The sequence below is a fragment of the Corythoichthys intestinalis genome, chromosome 11, assembly GCF_030265065.1.
Source record: "Corythoichthys intestinalis isolate RoL2023-P3 chromosome 11, ASM3026506v1, whole genome shotgun sequence".
NCBI classification, from domain to species: domain Eukaryota; kingdom Metazoa; phylum Chordata; class Actinopteri; order Syngnathiformes; family Syngnathidae; genus Corythoichthys; species Corythoichthys intestinalis.
In genome coordinates, this window is record NC_080405.1 from 36,935,965 (window position 1) to 36,957,274 (window position 21,310).

Here is a 21,310-nt window from a genome sequence, read left to right on the forward strand (position 1 = left end):
TCACAACATTAAATTAATTGAATTGTAGTTTAAACCTGCTGATACAGAATGGGGACTGGAGTTTTTTATTTACTGTTATTTTTGTATATTTGTTTACTGCTATATGTTAACTTGATACTGAAATAGTAGTTTGGTTTAGCCTGGAGTATTTTTGAACAATTTTGGAACAAATGTACAAAATATTTTACAAAAATGCATCAATAATCGTTTTAGAATCGAATTGGACCATCTGAATCGTAATCGTAATCGAATCGTTAGGTGCCCAAAGATTCCCAGCTCTACTAGCAAGCGGGCGCCTCGTTTACAAAACTGTCTAAAACGTATCGAAATTAAAAATATTCCACTCTTCGTTCCCATATTTCATCATGAGAAAAAATAACTACACATAAGAAATGATAAAATTCAAAACGAGTGTATCCATTTTTTTAAAGTTCTTTTGTTTTATTCTATTTTTTAATCCTACACCAGACAAATAATCACATTTACGAAAAACTAAAACTAGTGCTAAAACTAATAAAAATGAATCAAAAGCTAATAATTAAAATAAATGAAAATAAAAACTAGCAAATCTGCTCTAAAAGATGAATTAGAGGGAATCAAAAATAAAACTAAATGAGAAACCAATTATCATAACCTTGGGATAAAATATGTCAGTACATCTGCTTTTGTTACTATCATATAAGCATTTTGTGCTGCATTTTCTACGCATTATAAAATGCTGTTTAATTAAACGCCTTATTGATTTTATTGATTCAGTGAAATATGCAGACACATAACTGAAGTTCACGTTTTAAACTTATGTAACATTTCGCTTCTCAGGAAAAACAAACGAGCTGACAAATTGTTGTTTCCATTTCCAACTGTCACTTATCCATTGTACTTGTTTTGCAGTCTTTAACTTGCGGTAGAAAATACGGTTGGCTTGAACAATATGTGCAATACAAATTCTGTTGTCCAGTAGCAGCAATCAAATATTGTTCAGTCTTATTTCCCATATCATTATCGCAATTTTACTTGAAATATCGTGAAGATTTTGAGGCTAAATGGCCCACTCTTAATGACCACCTTATACAAACAGTTGGAAAGAAGTGAATTCTGACTTTATGTCCTGTGGACAGACTTAATCATTGCATTTGTTGGTTCAGTTCATTGCTCCAGGCCACTTAAGAGGCTGAGGATGTGATATCCGGAGGATTAGGGAAAAATCTTTCCAGCATTACCTTCCTGTCCCTGTGAGGGATGTACACGGGGTTCCCAGTTAGAAAAGAAAGATGGAACAGCAGTACTATTTTCAAGATGTCTCTTATTTGACCATTCCAAACAAAACCGCAAATAGAATAGAATAGAATAGAATAGAATAGAATAGAATAGAATGCAAAGCCTTTTTTGTCGTTGTACAGAGTACAGGATTTAAATCTTTGCCATAACGTGCACCACATAAAACAAAAGTACAATAAGGCGGGAAAAAAGCAGGTAAGAGTATACACAGATTAGGAATAAAGTGAATAAGTGACTAGCAGCAAGTGGTGATATAGTGGTAATACAACAGAGTATATGGCGGAAAACACAGACAAGGCTGAAAAAACAGTTTCTGCTCTTGCACCCCTCTTTCAAATAAACTGCTGTATTTATAGCCAAAAGAACTGTTGTGTTTAGGCAAGGCAAGGCAAGGCAAAGTTATTTATATAGCACAATTCAACACAAGGCAATTCAAAGTGCTTTACATCACATGAAGATCATAAAAATCACATTTAAATCAACATAACGTAGAAACGAAGACAAAAGATCGCATTTAATCACAGAATAAAAATAAATAAATAAAATAAAAATAAAACAAAAACTACTACTACTAATAATAATTGAAATCAGCAATGGAGATAAAAACAAGAGGAATAGAAAGCAGGTAGATTGAAATATATAGACAGTTATAGATATGCAGTGCTAAACAAAAGCGTTTTTAGCCCTGATTTAAAAGAGCTAACAGTTTGAGCATACTTCAGACGTTCGGGTAACTTGTTCCAGAGGTGAGGAGCATAATAACTAAATGCTGCCTCACCCTGCTTGGTTCTTGTTCTTGGAACATGCAGAAGACCGGTTCCAGACGACCTTAGGGGTCTAGATGTCTCATAGGACTCTAACAAGTCAAGCATGTATTTTGGTCCAAGGCCATTAAGTGTTTTGTAGACGAGCAGTAGTTTAATAGAACAATATGTCTATATGCTGCCATAGCATATTCACGGCGCATTAAGCCCCCAAATTATTTTTAATTCATCCGTTTTACCCTGGAAAACTGCTGTTTACAGACGTCGCGCAACCGCTTTTGTTTCAACCTAGCCAAAAAAAGAAGGTAAGTAATCCTATTATTCGAAATGTATGTCACTTTTAGCTTAGAATCATTAATTGATGTCTAATACTTAGTTTAAAAAAAAAAAAAAAAAAAGACTTAAAAAATGTATTCTCTCGCATATTTCAAACCTTTAACCAAATTACTTCACAATCAAAAAATTAGCGTCTGTAAAAAAGTCATGGATATCTACTTCATGGCTATCGCTTACCGGTAGTTGTATCTTTTTCGTTACTGTCGCATTTTCCCCAATAATTTAGATGATAAATAATCGATCCAAACAAAGAAAAATTGAAAAAAAAAAAAAAAGAAAAAAAAAAAAAAAAAAACGTTTGAAAGGGTAAATATATGAAAATTAAAATCTCGACCACTCCGTGATATCTGCGATTTGTGCATCGCGACCCTTGCTATATTACCATATTGCACCCATAAAATCCGGCTGTAGCCATTCTCAGCTGTGTTTTCACACTCAGTGATAAATGCTACATGGACTTTTTAGATCGAAAAGAGGTAAGTACGCGATAATATTTTGTTAAAATCATGGCGTCTTTAATTCTGCTCTCGCGTGCTCACCTCCAGTTAGGGTTTTGCTGTTTAATTTTTTTGTTTGTTTGTTTAAAATGCCCTCCTGTTCAAAATATTTCTTCCCCCAGAAAATTGAGATTTTAAGCTTTCCAGTGATGTATCACACATGCACATAGGACAATTTTGAAATTTTGCCAAATTGGGGGTCTCAGAGCAGAACTTCAAGTCATTTGAGTGTTTTCCGCCATATACAAGGTTATTGCACCATTTTAAAAGTCACATTTTTTAGACATTTTTAATACCTTAAAATGTAAGGCCAAACCATGTCATAACAATTTCTGATGAAGAAAAAAATAATAAATTTATTTCACTGTAAACACAGAACTGCTGCCACAGACCGCTGGTGTTTTTCTCCACTCATGTGCGACTCCACGGCTTTGACCCCCATTGTCCCTAATGAAAAAGTCTTTTTGCAAGACTTTGCACCAGGCACTGTTGTTATTTTCACTGGGGACCAACCACCTCTTAAACCATCTCCCATCCATTTATTAGACTTCCACATCATTGCATTTTCCCGCTCACCTCTACAACCGCGAATAATCATGAAATGGCGTTATGGCGACAACTCAAGTCGCTGACGTTGCGAACAACGTACCGTATAGCATATTATTCCAAAACTCACTTATTTAGCGTACGGCCGTTAATAAAACAAATACACACCATTAGATGATTTCACTGGCATTAAACGCATCGTTTGGAAATTTAATACTTACTGTAATTTTCCATTAAATTTAAGACCTTGATTATCCAGATTTTAAATTAAAGACATTATAAGACTTTTTAAGTCCCCGTGGGAACCCTGGTATATAACATGACTTGATATTATAGTACAAATGACAGTTTGTGCATTGATACTGATGTAACACTGCAAAAATATATATTGTAAATTACGTAACTATTGCATAAGCAATACCCAGATTGAGACAGATGTCTGACAGCATATTACTAAGTGATGTGCACGTGACAATGTTGTGGCAATGTTGTGGCATTAGCACTGCAATGGCAGTGACATTTCAGCGCTAACTTGACTATGACAGCTCTTGGACAGAAACTGTCAAGATGAAAAATAATAATTCTGCTTACCATATAATCCAATCAAATCATTTGTCTCAAATTATTTAAGAACAGTAGTTGTTGCAAAGTTTCAAAAATTAATGTGTGCCTCAGCTTTGAGTGTTTCAAGTTACACATATTCATCCTTAAAAGTTTAGGTAAATCCTGAGATTTCACCCATAACATAATTATCCCTAACATTTGTGTAGTTTAGGCATCTTTAATAATGAAGGACCCAAGCTACAAACATTAAAAATAAATACATGAATAAATAAACAAAAGTGAAAATAAAAATAACTATAATACAAAAATTTACAAAAAAGTTTACAAAATACAAGCAAACTAAATATGGAAATACATAACTAAATACAAGTAAAAAATAAAATTTATATAAATATAAAAATAAAAGTGGAATAAAAAAACAAAAAATAAACGTTAATCAATAAATAAAAGTGCTTTTCTCTCGTTTTTTCATTGTCAGTGAACATGAAAATGACAAAACTAATTCAAATGAGGGGGCGGTCTTATGTGCGTATAACTATTCACTTATTGGTCGATCGGCATGCAAGTGCAGTGATCGACTAGCTAATGTCTGCCTGTACACGACCAAGTAAAACAAAAAGTACAGATTGGGTAACGAGCTAGTCATCACCAAATCCAACGAGAAGCCAATATCAGCAGTTGCAGACAACGATTAGCGCTAGCGATTAGCATGTGCAGTAAATGTTAGCAAATACCACAAGCAGCAGCGTCCACTGTCATTGCTACTGTGCATGCACAAAATGAAGTCACTTCTGACTGGGCGATGACGGCAGATATATACATTTTTGTTTCTTTTTTCCCCCAATAGCCGGTCACGATCCGACAGTGACATCCACATTAGCGTAGCGCTAGCCGTTAGCACCTACATAGCATTAGCATCTACATAACCAACCAATAAGCGAACAGTTCCAACCTAAGGCACACATATGAACGCCCGCTTATTTGAATTAGTTTTGCCATGTTCATGTTCACTGACAATGGGGAAAAAAACAAGAGCACTTTTATTTATTGATTGATATTTATTTATTTATTTTTGTATTTATTTCCACATTTGTTTTTAATATTTTAACCTTATCTCACTTTTATTAATTGATTTATTTATTTTTAATTTTGGCAGCTTTGATCCTCCATATCTTTAGTCTGCAAACTCATTAAGGCTTTGATACCAGCAGTGATAGTAGCAGTGCTCGTTACTTTGCCTCTATTGCTTCAAGATGTGATCAACAATTATTTTCACACAGCTGACAGAATTCTTGACAATCCATTCATAGATTATCATGCCCACCCAGAGGAAAAGAAAATCTGAAAAGAGATCTCCAAAATATCTCATTTATTTCTCCTAGACAACTGTGAGATCTGTGTGACGCCAAACTGAGACTAAGGTTAATTTCTCCTGTGTCTCAGTTTTTTCTCTGGAGCAATAAAATGCACTAAATCTCAATTTAGTCTCTTTTAAGTTTCAGAAGAGATCTCAATGAGCTCTCATATAATTCTCAGAGTTTCTCAACTTTTGTGTCTATTTGTGATCTCAGGCAGAGAAATCAGAGAGATCTCTCGATGAACTCAGTCTACTCTTATCACAACTTCCGTTCATGCATCTCATACTGAACTCAGACAGAACAAATGAAGAGCTCTCCACAAGCACTTGTTGAATTCTCAGGCAATGCAAATTTATTTGTATAGCATAATTCAACACAAAGCAATTCAAAGTGCTTTACATCACATGAATAACCACGATCAGAGATAAAAAGATTTTTAAAAATTAAAAACATTAGTTCAAAAGTTTTAAATTAGAGATTGATACATTTTATTTGATATGGTCCAAATGGACAAACGTGAAACCAATTAGAATGGATTTCAATTGATGCTCAACAGAGAAAGTACCTCCTTACTTTTTGGGGGGTAAGAAAACAATATCAGATGTGCTCCCAAATATTTTAAGTTGCTGTATGTTTTTTATTTATGTACTTTTTAATTAATTTATTATTTATTTAATTTCTTTTTTGTTGTTGTTTCCGTTAAAAAAGTAATGTATCGAGAAATGGACTATCGTCATTCACTGTTGTAAGTACAATGTACAGTATATTATTGTTGAGAATCTAAATGAAATTAAAAAAGAAAAAAAAGAATTGAAACAGGCAATAAAATTATACTTAAAATGAATAAAAAGCAAATAGCTTGAAGGTGAAAATATATAGACCGTTATGGATATGCTGTGATAAACAAAAGCGTTTTTAGTCCTGATTTAAAAGGAGCTAACAGTTTCAGCACACTTCAGACCTTCAGGTAACTTGTTTCAGAGGTGAGGAGCATAATACTAAATGCTACCTCAACCCTGCTTGGTTCTTGTTCTTGGAACATACAACAGATCGGTTCCAGATGACCTTAGGGGTCTCTATGATTCTTTTGGTCCAAGGCCATGAAAGTGTTTTATATAGACGAGCAGTATCAATTTCTAGTCTATCCTTTGACTCACTGGAAGCCAGTGTAATGATTTCCAAAACTGGTGTAATGTGGTCCAGTTTCCTTGTACTGTATTTGTAAGGGATCTGGCAGCAGCATTCTGTACTAGCTGCTGCGTCCTGACTGATTTAAAAAAAAAAAAAAAAAAAAAAAAAAAATCAAGACCTGGAAATATACTGCTGCAATAGTCCAATCTTCTGAAAATGAACCGCACAATCAATCTTATCTGTATCCTCTATAGAGGAGCAATATTCATGCTTTACTGGTGTCAGAAATGGAGCTGCAGGGTCAATGAAGTTGGGGATGACGGGATAAAAAGGCATAGATAGTTCATAAATATGATTTTACATATAGAAGTGCACAAAATATGGTATGCAATTTATTCAGAATGAAAAGGGTTATAGTAATTGAATGATTATAAAGTATATTATATATGAAGAGATAGTTATTATATATAAAGAGAAATTGATTAACATATAGTTAGAAAAAAAATCAATAATCGCAATGAAAACGATCACGGTGGTACATTTACAAACCGGTAGGTACAAAATGCACAAAGGAAAACTCTTACTGACGTGTAATAATGTTACCCTTCTAAAATTGTTATTATGATGGTATTATAAGGTCATTAAATTTCATAAAAACAAAATAATATGATATTGAATTAATGAAGATGTAAACATTTCAGCTAGCTTAAATTAAAATGAAAACAAGGCTTTAAAAACTCCAAGAACTGAAAATGTATTGTACATTAATACAGCCAAATAAACTCAACTTATAAATATATTTTTTTAAAGATTTATTTTTATTTTTTATTTTTATTAGCCTTATGTAGTCATGCGTATATAAAGCACATTTTTGTAAATTAATTCTTACTTAAAATGCAGCTGAAACCACTCAGCGTTGACCAGCGCTGCAGCGCTGTTGTTTTCATGCACTGTCAAGCTGTATGTGGCGCGAAACACTGTGAACTTTCAACCCTGAAGATAATGCAGACCTAACGTCTACATTGGAAGAAAGCGCCATCAGTCACAAATGCTGCTTCGTCATTGGTTAACTCATAAGGGGGAGGCTGACCTAACGACGTCAAGTCGTGCTTATGAAGTTGGTGTCAGGAGGAATGGAGGAAGAATTTGAAACCGTTTCAGGACAAAAAAGAGGGTAAGTAACATCTTTGTCGAACGGAATTTGGGTATAATTTATATGGCGTGTGTTTATGCTAGTTCTGATAGTTTTTTTGGGCGGGGAAACTGGTCGGCAATAAGTGGCAAATAGTGAAGCTAGCTAGCTAGCTAGCTTGGCGGACCATGAATTTACTGAAGTAACAATATTCATGTAAAAATATTAACTTTGGAATTATTTCTACAAACAGTGGCCCTAGACAGTCTTGGAGTTACATAAATTGTGTACAATTGGAACATCTTCTCATTGCAGTAAGACCCATTTTCTCTAGCTTCATGCAACGAGTTTACATTGGGGTGACCAAAGGTAGGTAGAGTAGGCAAAAATGTCACTCATGTAAGAGTAGCATTACTTCAAAATAATATCTTTTATTTATTTATTTAATTTTTTTTTTTTTTACAATGGTATTTTTTTCCTGAGCGCAACATTATCTGTATGAACTGTTGTTTTAATGATACTGTAAAATAATCCATTGCATAACCACATTAAGCCAAAGGGAAAAAAAATAATAATTGAATTCCAATGAGAAAAAAAAAATCTATAAATGAGGCATTATTCGTCCAAAGAGCATGAGTGCCCTCTGGTGGAGAAAATAGTTCCTAGTTTTAACAGTGAAGAGTTCCTTCATAATTACTCATTTGAAATTAAAAGGATCATATCTCCGGTTTTCCATGGTCAATTATCTGCTCAATGCCCCCCTCCCGCTCTCCCTCAATCTCTCGACCCCTGCGCTCGCTGGTTTGTTTTCTCTGAGATGTTTGACACACACGTTACAATTTTGCCATGAAGCCAGACAGCTAGCGGAAGTACACCGATCGGCTGAATTGGACGGGAGAAGGATGACTTCTTTGGAAACAGCCAAGGGAGATTATTTTTGGCAAAATAAATGTTGCATGTTGAAAGACATCTGGGAAGCCTATCTGAATTTGTGTCTCTGGATATGGAGATTATTTTGTTCTATAACAGAATATTCTATCCATACAGAGAAGGCATACTTTAAAACTGTAGTTATAAGGCATCTTTGAGTAAATTCTGCGTATCATTTAAGTACCCCGAGGACATGTTGCTCTGCCTATTTTTTTGGAAATCAAAATATGGTCACCCTATTAACATTAAAAACTTGAGACATAGGGAATTGAGAAGGTGCATCTTTTCACGATATATTAGCAATAAAAAGGTTTTTTTAGGAGCAGTGTACAGGAAAGAAGAGCCCAACAACTTGTCCAAGAAAAGTGCAATTCTTACAGAAATCTTAACATCATGGATCATCATGGATTTTTACTTTAATGTCTCTTTGTTTTACGATGATTGGTATGGGGGATTTTAAATGATATTTTTCAGTCCTTTGGTGGTCTAATATGGTTAAATGAACACAATCTGTGTATCTAAAGATATTAAGAAGTTGCTGTACCAAATTATGAGATGTGATGATAGTGTAAAACCAAATAAGACATTGAACCACTTTTTCAAATTAAAATGTATATTTCACAGATTGAATGGCCCAGCAGGAAATAATAAAAAAGAGATGCCCAAAAGAGTGCGATACCCACCGAAGAAGATGAGCTTTTATGACCCAGACCCTGACTCACCCAGAGATGACCAAGGTGGTAATTGAGTTATTATCTTACTACACGGCTTATCTAATTTTTAAAGCGATTGTTATTTTTAACTTGCATTGGACACTATAATAACCATTTTGTTTACTAGTGTCTGATCACTGGGATTATTATCAATATTGGCAGTTTAGGGCACAAATATTTATTTACAGGATTTTTTTAAAAGAAATGTCTAGAAAAGGGAGCGTAACATCACTTGAAACTGTATATTTTGGTGACAGAATTTTGCAACTCCAGTCGTGCAATTATCTCTACATTGGGGGTGGTGGTGATTGATTGATTTAAAGATGTTCTTTTAAAATCAAAATTATCTCGTTGAGGATAAGCGACTCAGAAAATGGGGGGGGGGGGGGGGGGGGATTCCATTATAGGCATCAATTTGCAAAAAGCTTTTTAATTGTTGCGACCTGCAGAACTCTATTACTACTTGATTGCAATTTTAGACTTTATTCTTTAAAATGTTTTGACAATTTTCTGAACTGTTTTAGCTGCCCATTATTTGAAATGAGAAAAAGTAAAAAATACAATGAAATGCATTTGATATATACAGTGGGGAGAACAAGTATTTGATACACTGCGTATCAAATACTTGTTCACCCCACTGTATATTTGATTTGCAAATGAATTTTTCAACCCGGCTCGAAAAATTTTCCGTTCGCACGTGAACGCTGATTTTTCACACACACAAAAAAAAGTCCTCATTGGGGCATCAAAAATTCTGGGATGATGAGTGGCATAAAAGTTGTATACAGAATTTGGGGCAAAAAAATTACGGTTCCTTGGAAATTTGCCAAAAACTTTCCATTCATTTTTAATGGGATGCCACGTCCTAATTTCTAATTCACTTGTAATGTAATTTACATCGCATTGATGCCGTTGACGGCCATGTATGTCGAATCTATTGATGCCAATGTACCTGGATTCCACTGACAGCCATGGGCGTTCAAATTTCCCATTCATTTCCATTGTCATTCACATTGCATTGACACACAAGTACTCAATTGCCGATGAGGGCTATGTACGTCCATGCCATTGACAGCCATGTATGTAGATTCTATTGACGTCAATGTACTTGGACTTCATTGACGCATATGTAAGTCGAAGCCATTGACGGTCATGGACGTCCAAATTTCCCATTCATTTCCAACCTCGAAATGTCCCCAAACCAATCTGGGCAGGGCTAAGATCTGTATCTCCACACAGCAAAGCCCCATTGTAATTTCTCCAGAAATTACAGTTTCTAGTTCAATTTCTAATTTGTGCTTTCTTTTATACTGGCAGCTTACACCATGCGCTGCAGTATGCTGGATGATTGGACACCAGTGGAAAAAAGCCTTGATCAACAAATGTCGCATGAGGGGTACAACATAAATTCTAGATGTACCTAAAGACATTTGTTGCAGTGTTCAAAGCCCTAATACTGCTGGGCTTAGAGACTTAATTTTTGTTTGCTGTCTTAAAAACTGTGTTGAACTTTGTTGTTAATATTATGGCTGTTGATGTTATTATAGCTATTTGAAATGTTGTAAATTGTTTGCACTTTGTTTTTTCTTGGTGTTAATTAAAAAATGTTTGCCCGCCTGTCTGCCTTGCCTCCATTTGCCTGCGTTTGGGTCAGCACCACTTGCCCGCCCACATTCTTTGACAAAAATTCTCAACAGTACTCAATTTTCAAGTACAATGACTGTGTTGGATTTCACTAAAGCCATTTGTTCTAGAATGATAAGGCCTGATGGCTTTGGGTGTATCTTCTGTATCCCTCTGTCCTGCAGTGACGAGAGAGTAGTGTCCACCATTGTTTCTTTGGTCCATCAAGATGTTATGAAGTGGATGATCTGTGTTTAGAATGGTGAATCCAGTCAGGTGGGAGGAGAGGGTCACATGATTTAAGTGCCTCGTGTGTGCGTGCGCGCAGATGCGCGTGCGTGAGAGGGAGAGTGAGCGAGAGACTCGTATATTTCTCCATAGTAGCTCCAATAATGCTCATTTTCTTTTGCAAAGGAGAAAAAGGAGCCGTTTAAAACACTGAATTGAGATTAGCAAGGTATCTCCCTTAAGTCTCAAGTATGATTCCCTCGAATTTATTGTCTCACCTATTTCTCCTAGTGAATTTTAGGAGAAACATCTGAGAAACATTTTAGACAAAATAGAAACTGCAATGAGGCTAAGATGAGAATCTCAAATTTATCTCCCGAGCTATAGAAGAGCAAGCTTTGAGCAATAAAATTTTCCTCTGGGCATCCCTAGTTTCTAATCTCAAACAGACGTCAAATTCTAACGATAGGCTCCCTCTGATAATGATCTTAGAAGATGACTTCCATAGAAAATTTATACTGAGTGTCCCAAAACCTGCATCCACACTTGACTCAATAAGCGTTTTACTGCCAAATAGACACGTGCGCTGAGAGTTGAGGCTGGCTAATAACACAGCCTCCATCCAAACAACTCAGCAACCTGGTTAGAGCTTAACACGCTCTTAATTACAGAACGCGGAGCTTCCAAACATTTCAGCAGCTCAAGCAGAAAATGTGATTAATTATGTGGATGTGAGAAATGTGTCTATTCTGAGAGACGACAGAATGTGTTTTGTTTCCAGGCGAGAGAATGCCTGGCTGTCAGCAACGACCAAGGATGGGCACTGGAAGAATCCAAGTAGAAAGGAGTTTATTGAGCACAATATTTATACTCTTGGGCATGTTAGTCTTATTTTAGGTGGCATTGTCAAGGCTGACAAGAGAACAGCAGGAAAGACAAATGGGTTGATTTGAAGAGAATAAACCCCATTGCTGTCTATTCAACAATGCACTAGCTTGTCTGACAGGTCCAGTTTCACAGCTTGTGCACAAGAGAACATCTTGTGGTGATTACTAACAGAGAAAAAAAGTCAGCTTCGACTTGTTTAAGCAAAAATGGAGAACCAGGACTTTTAGTTTGACTAAAGTGTCAAAACAAGAGTCACAAACACATTAGGGGTGTGACAAAATATCAAAATGGTCATATATCGTGATACTTTGTATCCGAAAAGGTTATCGATATGCTTCTGCCAAGAATCGAGATATTGTTTTAAAAAGGTTGCAATGTTAAAAAAAAAAAAAAAAAAAAAAAAAAAGGGGGGGGGGACCAACAAGTTGCTACCAAAATATTCCACCATAATAGTGTCTCAGGTAACTCTAAGGCTGCCATTGACGGTGCTCGACGCCCAATCCATTTAGACTGGGAACGTTAGTTCATTCGAAATAGGGCTATCGATTATTTTAGTAGTTGATGAATCGATGAACTATTTAGTTCAAATAATCGAGTAATCGGATAAGGAACATGAAAAATTAAAATACCTGAGTTGAGCCTCACACAGTATATGGCGGAAAACACTCAGGCAACTTGAAGTTGCGCTCTGAGACCCCCAATTTAGCCAACTTTCAAAATTGTCCGATATGCATGTGTGATACATCATTGGAAAGCTTAAAATCTCAATTTTCTGGGGGAAGAAAAAGTTTGAGCAGGAGGGCATTTAAAAAAAAAAAAAAAATTAAACAGCAAAACCCTATCTTGAGGTGAGAGCAGGCGAGAACAGAATTACAGACGCCATGACTTTAACGAGATATTATCACGTACTGTACTTACTTTGTTCCGATCTAAAAACTTCATGTAGCATGCATCACTGAGTGTCAAGACACAGCTGTGAATGGCCACAGCTGGATTTTTGGGGGATTTTATGAGTGAAACATGGTAATATAACAATGGTAATATAACAACGGTCGCGATGCAGAAATCGCAGACATCAAGGAGTGGTCGAGATTTTCTTTTTCATATATTTACCCTTTTAAACGTTTTTTTTTTTTCAACTTTTTTTGTTTGGATCAATTATTGATCATCTAACATATCGGAGAAAATGCGACAGTAACAAAAAAATACAATTAAGCGATAGTTCTGAGATAGATATCCATGACTTTTTTACAGACGTCATTTTTTTCATTATACAAAATTTGTTTAAAAGTTTAAAATATGTGAGTGAATAATTTTTTTGAGTGTTTTTTTTTTTTCAAACCGAAATATGAGACATTAATGAATGATTCTAAGCTAAAAACGTTTTGAATAATATAATTAATTACCTTCGTTTTATGGCTTGGTTGAAACAAAAGCGGTTGCGCGACGTCTGTTAACGGGGGTTTTCAGGGTAAAACGGACAAATTAAAAATAGTTCGGGGGCTTAATGTGCCATGAATCTGCTATGGCAGCATATAGACATATTGTTCTATCAAACACAACAGTTGTTTTATCTTAAAATACAGCAGTTTCTTTTAAAGAGGGGTGCAAGAGCAGAAACTGCTTTTTCAGTCTTGTCTGTGTTTTCCGCCATATGTAAAAAAAAAAAAAAAAAAGAGGATCTGTGTACAACAAAAAAATAATTGGCTAACTTACATAGCAAAAGTCCGCAAGTTTAAATGCTATAAAATGCTGATGTTTTTTTTACAATGCTCTTAACAAATGGCTCAGACACATATCCCCACAAAAACTGGCTAAATCTACCTTTAAACTAAATTACGAAGGCATTCAAAAAAAATCATTAGCTCAAACAAAAACTTAGGTTATGCTGGTCTTAACAGGGAGCAGATGGATTCAGCCATGTGAAATGAGGTAGACTAGAGGGCCGTGTATCCACCCAAATCAATAAAAATAAATGCAAACACTTTCAAAACAAACCATTACAACGCCACTTTAATTAAACGAATACTCGAAGCAGCAAAATTTAATTCAAGTCTTTTTTTCTAATCGAATACTCGAGTTAATCAATTAATCTTTGCAGCACTAATTCGAAACCAGAGCATTCGCAGTCATTCTGTCCGATTTTCGGGGCATTTATAGGTCACTTGATGTTCATTTACAGGTAATTTCCTGTTGGGTTTGAGTCACTACCGATTCATTCGGGTGAGTCCCAAGTCCCTTCTAATTCTGTAACTCAAAATAAAAAGGAAGTGACCCATAAAATACCCCAAAATATATAGAAAGTAACTGAAAATCAACAGTTAAATGACCTTAAATGGCCCAAAATTACCTCATTGCCTGGCACTGGCTGCCAATGACGGCCATAGACGTTCAATCCGTTTGAAGTGGGAGGGAGTTCAAATGGATTGGACGTCTACTAGTGATAAACTCATTCCAATTCACAGCAGAAGCTTGTTTTTCTGTTTATTAGTTGTTTGTAGAATATCCTAGAATGATGTCCTGACCAATGTATCGATAATCGTTGTATCGCCATATCGTCAGATCATTGTTATCGTGAGCTTTGTATCGCAAATCGTATCACATCGTGAGGTAACAAGAGGTTCCCACTCCTACAACACATATAGCCCTATGACTCATTGCTACCTGCTTGATTACTCAGTTCTGTTGAATAAATAGGTATTTTTTTTCAAAGAACGGATCTCATCTCTGACTGGAATTACCATCCTTAAGTTTGTAGGACATTTGGAGGTAGTGATTAAAAGATTGGCATGATAAGGAGAGGTATATGCATATGTGGCTAGTGAGCTAGACACCAACAGAATACATTAGAGAAGACAGCCAACCGTTGCTCCCCACAGTCATTGTCCTTACCGTCACTCTTTGTGCATTTATGGGTGTGGAAGAGATAGTAACAAAGCTGTCCCAGAGGCCAGCCTCTCTAGTGGTGGAGTGAGTGAAAGGGGCACGTGAAAGGAAGAGGGTCTGGACGTATCCAAGCATGTGTGTGGGAAGACCCCGTGGGTCACAAAGACATTATACTGCTATAGCCGTCACACTGGAGCCCATGCAGACGGCTGAAGAGAAGGGTGAACAGAGAAACTATTCTGCTAGGAGGTGGTCATAAAGATGACATGAACAGATGAGTGCACAATGCAGATTGAAACTAGTGCCGTGCCTAAAATAATGATGCTAAAACCGATAGTTGACCATCATCTCCTCCAAATGCCTTAATAGTTCACTTTTTTCATATAATACAATCTAACTCTTTATAGGAGACTCATTTAACTCATTGTTCTCCATTGACTGCGCTAGACGGCTACTCCATTTTGACTGGGAGAGGCTGCAGTGAATAATAACTGGATGGATCTATTGATTGGCTGACTAGTGATGGCAATTAAATATGATCATTTAATGCAAGCCATCCTAATCTAAAATATTTTGGGCATTTATCGTTGTCAATGAGTCAAACACTATGGAATTTAAAATAATAATAATAAAAATCAACTTTAGATGGTTATTGGGAGCCTTAAGCATAGTATCGGTGAATATAAATGTAATTGAGACCTGGTGTCCACAAATGGAGGTATCACATTTTGAGTCATGTAAGCCACCTCAACCAAACCAAATGTTGATAATGCGGCATACATGACCTAAAATGTATGTCCATATATGTGGATCTGTGTGGGGTGTTTTTTTTTTTTTTTTTTTTTTTTTTTTTTTTTTTAATGATTACACATTTTAAGTATTATTATTTATTATTATTTAATTAATTAATTTATTTATTATTATATAATTTAATTATTATTATAAAAGTCAATAGAAATATACATTTTGAACTTAAAGTACATTTTAAGCGTAGACATTAAATGTGAGAAATCGCGTTGCAACACACACGATAATTTAAAAAGTAGTATTTAGCACTTTTATTTCAAACGATTTTAAATGTTAATATGGTTCTTAAATAGTTATCTGTGTTAATTTATGAGTTAACTTGCCCAGCCTTATTTTTTTTTTTAAAACCCAAAATAGTCACTTGCCCTATGAAGTGTTCATGTGTCAAATCTCAGTAAACATTTTACTTTAATCACTAATGTATCTCCAAAGTAGTGTTATTTACCTTTATTCATCTTAAGCAGGTTCATCAACAACATTTTTGCAAGAACAGATATCATCATTGGGCATAAAAAAAATATATATATTATTCAGCCCATCATACTAAGTGTTTTAAATTTTTATGCATACATGAACATCAACAATTACTGTAATGTATAAAGGCATCCTCTACAGGCAGGAATAAGGCTATTACTGAGCAAATACACAGTTAACTCACCTAAATACATGTAACATTTCAGTTATCAAAACAACAACACCGCCAATGTTTAGCTCATGCCGAACAGGAAGCGACTTAAAAGTTGGCAATAAACAACACCACGCAAATAACATGACATAAATGTTTTGAGGGAAAAAATGATTACTTACCCAGAAAATAATGTTGAATCCGAATAGGAAGTATTTCACGCAGCAACTGACTTCTGCTCCTTTAAATTGGTTATGTTTTCGGTTCATTCTTTCAGAGATAGTGGCTAACGAGCGAGCTAAGTAACTACTACGGTCGTCCTGGAATAAACTCGACCAAAGCCCCAGTCGTTAAACACCTCAAATTAAGCTTAACTGGCTCCATAAGAAAACGAAAGTTGCTTTACTGCCCGGGCATAGCCATCACCTTCGAACATAATTAGACTTCCTTTTTTGGAATTGGACATCTAGCCTTCCAGGCTAGCTAGCTAGCACACAACTTTCTCTATGAGCATTGTAATGCTAAAAAACAACAACTAACTACGAGTCCACGCAGTCTCATTTTCCCTCTTACACCGAGACTTCGTCTTCGGGTATCACTTTTAAAACACGAAAGAGTAGAAAGCTATGGGTTTTAAAACGTGCCCCGACGAAACGGGACAACACCCATACGTCATCATCTGTCGTCGAAGCTTGAGTAAGGTTAAAAAAAAAGAGAGAGAGAGAGAGAACGAGAGAGAAACGTAAACAATAGACACAAGACTGTGACGGATAGTTTCAAGCAGAGCGTTGCCAGCGTGCCAGCCCCATAAGTTGCAATGTTCGTGGCAGAAATGTAAGTGAATGAAAGATACCCCACTGTAAAGTTTTTGCATTGGATGCCAAGTTATAGCATTATCTGCATTTTAATATGCGTTCATTTCATTTCATTTGTTTATTTCAGGCCATGAGTGTCCTTGTCAAGACAGCATATGTATACAGCTCATATAAACATATAACAAAATAGCAGCAAAACTAAGTAACATAGCAACATCAACTACTACATGCCTGAAAAGAAGTGGGAAGAAGAAAATGTATTTAATCCCACCCCGTTCTCATCTAATGAAGAACAAAAAAAAAAAAAAAAAAAAAAAAAAAATCTTGCTACTTCCTTCCAAACAACGTAGACAACCAAAAATCAGTTCAAACAGTTTTGTACAATTAATTTTTGTAACAAATGTTGTCCCTTGGCATGAAGTTATCACAGGTAACATACAAACCAAAAACAATGTCATACCAACATGGTAAATGAAAGTAAAAGCTTACCAACTATGGTAAAGGCTCCATACACGGGACAAACAAATTATAAATGGCAACAATAACTATACCAACAATGGTAACGGGCAATATACCAGCAATGGTAAGAAACAACCAGCACTCATACCAAGGCAACTTATTGATGTAATTAAGACGTTATATCAGTATACTGTGACCAGACCATAAGTTTGTATAACCGTTTAAAACTGTAGATAGTTTGGCATTGCTTGTGTTGCATTCCCAGATTATTCCAAAGTTTCACTCCACACACAGACACACAAAAACTTTTACGAGTTGTTCGCATTTTTGGTATTGTGAAGTCTCCATATCTTAAGTTATGAGGTATGAGTTATTGCAATGTTCGTGGCAGAAATGTAAGTGAATGAAAGGCACCCCACTGTAAAGTTTTTGCATTGGATGCCAAGTTATAGCATTATCTGCATTTTAATATGTGTTTGCCAAAAAATTTACTAAAGTAAGAGTAGTTTTACTACAAAATAATATTAATCAAGTAAAAGTAGTCATCCCCAAAAATACTCAAATATGGGAGACTGGGCAATGTGAGATTTAAAAAAAAAATTTTTTTTACGTTTGCTCTCCTCCAAGCAAGCTAAAACAACAGAGCAGTAAAGTTTACATATTTCCCATGATTTTAGGATCTTTCCTAGCTAGCAATGGAATTCGTCAGAATGTACTCGGGATGAACAGTATTGAAAATGTAAGTAGTTAAAAAAGAAGTGGTATTGTATCTTACTTTACCCCATGTAAAGTGCAAACTGAGACAGATTAAAAAAAAATACAGGGGTAGAGTGAAAAAAGCAATGAGGGGTAAACTGATTCAGATACTTGATCCATCTTAAAGGGGAAGTTCAGAATTTTTGACATTAGGTTTAATCTTCGAGTTAGCGGGGGTTTGATTAGTCGGTGGATAAATTCCGTGCAGTTAGTTCGTTAAGTATTAGTTTCATGGCTCCGGAGTGGCTAAGCTAGCGCGAGTCAATGTGCCTGTCCTAGCATGCCAAGAAAACCACAACATACTAGTGTGCACGCATGAAAATCACCGATGGCCCATGCAATCGATAGTGTTGGCTATGTTTTAAGGACTAAGTTATTAATACTTACCATTGCATGTAAATAACTGTAGTGTGAGCACAACATTTGTTATCCAGTAGCTCTGTAGGTAACAAGCTGCAGAGCGGAGTGATATTTTTTCCACCGGTGTGTTTATGTCGTAGCCAGCAGCAAGTATCTACAGTTTGTATTGTTCCTTGTTCTTCATAGGGAATTTGTGGATTTGCCCATTTCTTCTGTTTCCACAGCCTCTAAATGCTTGTTTCACTATGTTGCCGTTCTTTAGTCAAGACTCCGTAGACTGATGCTGCATTCGAGGAATTTTCCAACCTCCGACTAGGTTTAATATCACTGGAACACCACTCAAACTGGGAGAGCCTAGCCATGAAGTCAGGAAAAAAAAGTACACCAATTTCACGGGTTGCTTCAATCAGACGTCACTTGACAAAATGCGCTGCCCGTCGAAAAGCTGGCCGTCAAGAGTAAAACTAAAGAAGGCAGCTTAGAGTGTGGTCTATTTAACTAAGCTGTCGTTTTTCCTCCACTATTTGATCGCTTACGAATAGGCAGGTTTGCTGGAGGTCAACATGTCTTTTGATGGCCCAAATAAAAAACGCTTGGAACACTTTGAAGTCGCAGCTGGTACCATCCGAGTGGGATAAGTCAAACTTCCCACCAACCTCGAATGCAACATGAGCACGAGTCGCCGAAGCACTCCTCTCTATTGCGATCGCATTACGTATCTAAAAAAATTGTCCCGCAGAAATAAATGACTTACGACAGTTTGGGGTGACATTGTTTTGGCCGCATGGGTATTTTGAACAACGATCGGCATTTTGAATTTACTTGACTATGTTAGTCTGTTAATATTTTTATTGGCGTGCTAGGAAGGGACCATTGACTCACGCAAGCTTAGCCACTCCGGAGCCCTGAAATTAATAGATAGCTAACAAACTGCACAGAATTTGTTGAAATCAACTTCACGGACTAATTAAATCCCCGCTAACTCGAAGGTTAAGCCCAAGGTAAAAAATTCTGAATTTCCGCTTTAATCTAAAAAATCATGTAAAAGCTAGAATCCTAACAGGTAGCTTGACAATAGGACAATTCAGAATGAATGTCAGAATAGTAATAGGATCCTCGGGTTTGGTCGATTAACCACATTTATTAAACATCTGAACGCAACTCAAGATCTTCTAAACCATAATAGAATAATGTCATAATATGACAAAATTACCCATGACCAGATCTATGTTTCCTGCATCAGGTCTTTCATCGTCAGAACTCATCGGGCTCGCGGGACAAGGATATCAATCTCCTTAGAGCTGCTAACTACTGTTGGAGGCAGTCTTTCAGGTCCTCCGCATGTTCGTTTTCAATTCAGGTGAGACGGCTAGGCTGCATTGCACAGTAAAAGACTGGAGGCAAGAGATCATTACTGCACAGTTTTAATTTCAGAAATTTCTGGGTGCATTCAATGACAAAACAAAAGCTGTGTAGAGAAATGCACACCAAACAGAGAGCTTGGCGTTGCTTAAATGCTGTACTTAAAAGGAGGTGTGTCTGTTTGGTGATTAACTCATCTTATAAAATAGGTCATGAGCCTTGCTGGTTGGCAGTTAAAAGTCCATGATTATCTGAGGCAAAACTAACTGTCAGCGGTTTTCTGTGAAAAACAACTCCATTTATGGACATGATTGCGTTAGGGGAGATGTATACTGACTTCACTACAATTTTATTTGGTTGTTTTCTTTTTCGGGTTGGTCTTTTCTTTGCAACTTTGCCTTTTCCCAACCAATTTCTGACTGGGATTGGGTCATCTGAGTCAGCTGACCAGGCTTACCCAGGTGGACCATGTGCAGTTACTGAATTGTCTGAAGCAAGTAGTTCATCTACTGGTGGATATTCTGCACGGGCGGGCCACCCAGATCTTCTGCAGTGGCAGGCTGCAGCTCAGGGTTTCGCCTGTCTGACACGATGGATGGTGCAAATACTTAATCAGAGAAAATTCAGTAGCTCTAAATCCAGATGTGAAGTTGTGTAGTGTCACTGCTGACATGAAGGAGTGAAGTCAGACATCTCACTTTACCCCGCACCATTTGTGTCACTTTGCCCCATCGCCAAAATTTTGTAAAAAAAAAAAAAAAACTTCTAGTAACACAGGCTAATCTTAAACTAGGATTATCACATGGTTTTATATGTTGTTAGTTCAAACTAAACCAATTTGCTTTGGCACAACATCTGATTAAGTTAACAGAAAGACAATTTACTTTTACATGCAAAAAATATATGTTTATGTGGAAAAAACATTTTTACCCCAGTAGGAGGAGGATATCTTCTTCATGGACAAAGTGAATTGGTAGGAGCTTGAAAACATGGTATTTGCATGATCACAAATGTGCTCCTTCACTTAGATACAGGGGGTGTCTCACATTACCACAGTCTTCACTACATGTAAAAAAGTACCGTATTTTGTGAAAAGAATACCCAAATAGTAAATTTTCCCCTACAACAGTGTCTGATTTATTTAGACAAGTGTACTGTATATGTATTTTCTAAGCACAACGACATCTATAGTAGTTATTATTGTACTTTACCATAACATATCACACGACCATATTAAGCCAAAAAAATCATT

General features: G+C 36.2%; 1 protein-coding gene across 1 annotated transcript in view; it reads right to left on the reverse strand.

Moving 5' to 3' along the window:
* tspan17 (tetraspanin 17) overlaps positions 1–16,995 on the reverse strand; it is a 34,513-nt gene extending 17,518 nt beyond the window's left edge. The window contains exon 1 of the mRNA XM_057849969.1: positions 16,489–16,995. Coding sequence (XP_057705952.1) covers positions 16,489–16,575 — 87 coding nt within the window. The 5' untranslated portion in view covers positions 16,576–16,995. The remainder of the gene's footprint in view (positions 1–16,488) is intronic.
* Positions 16,996–21,310: the final 4,315 nt, after the last annotated feature.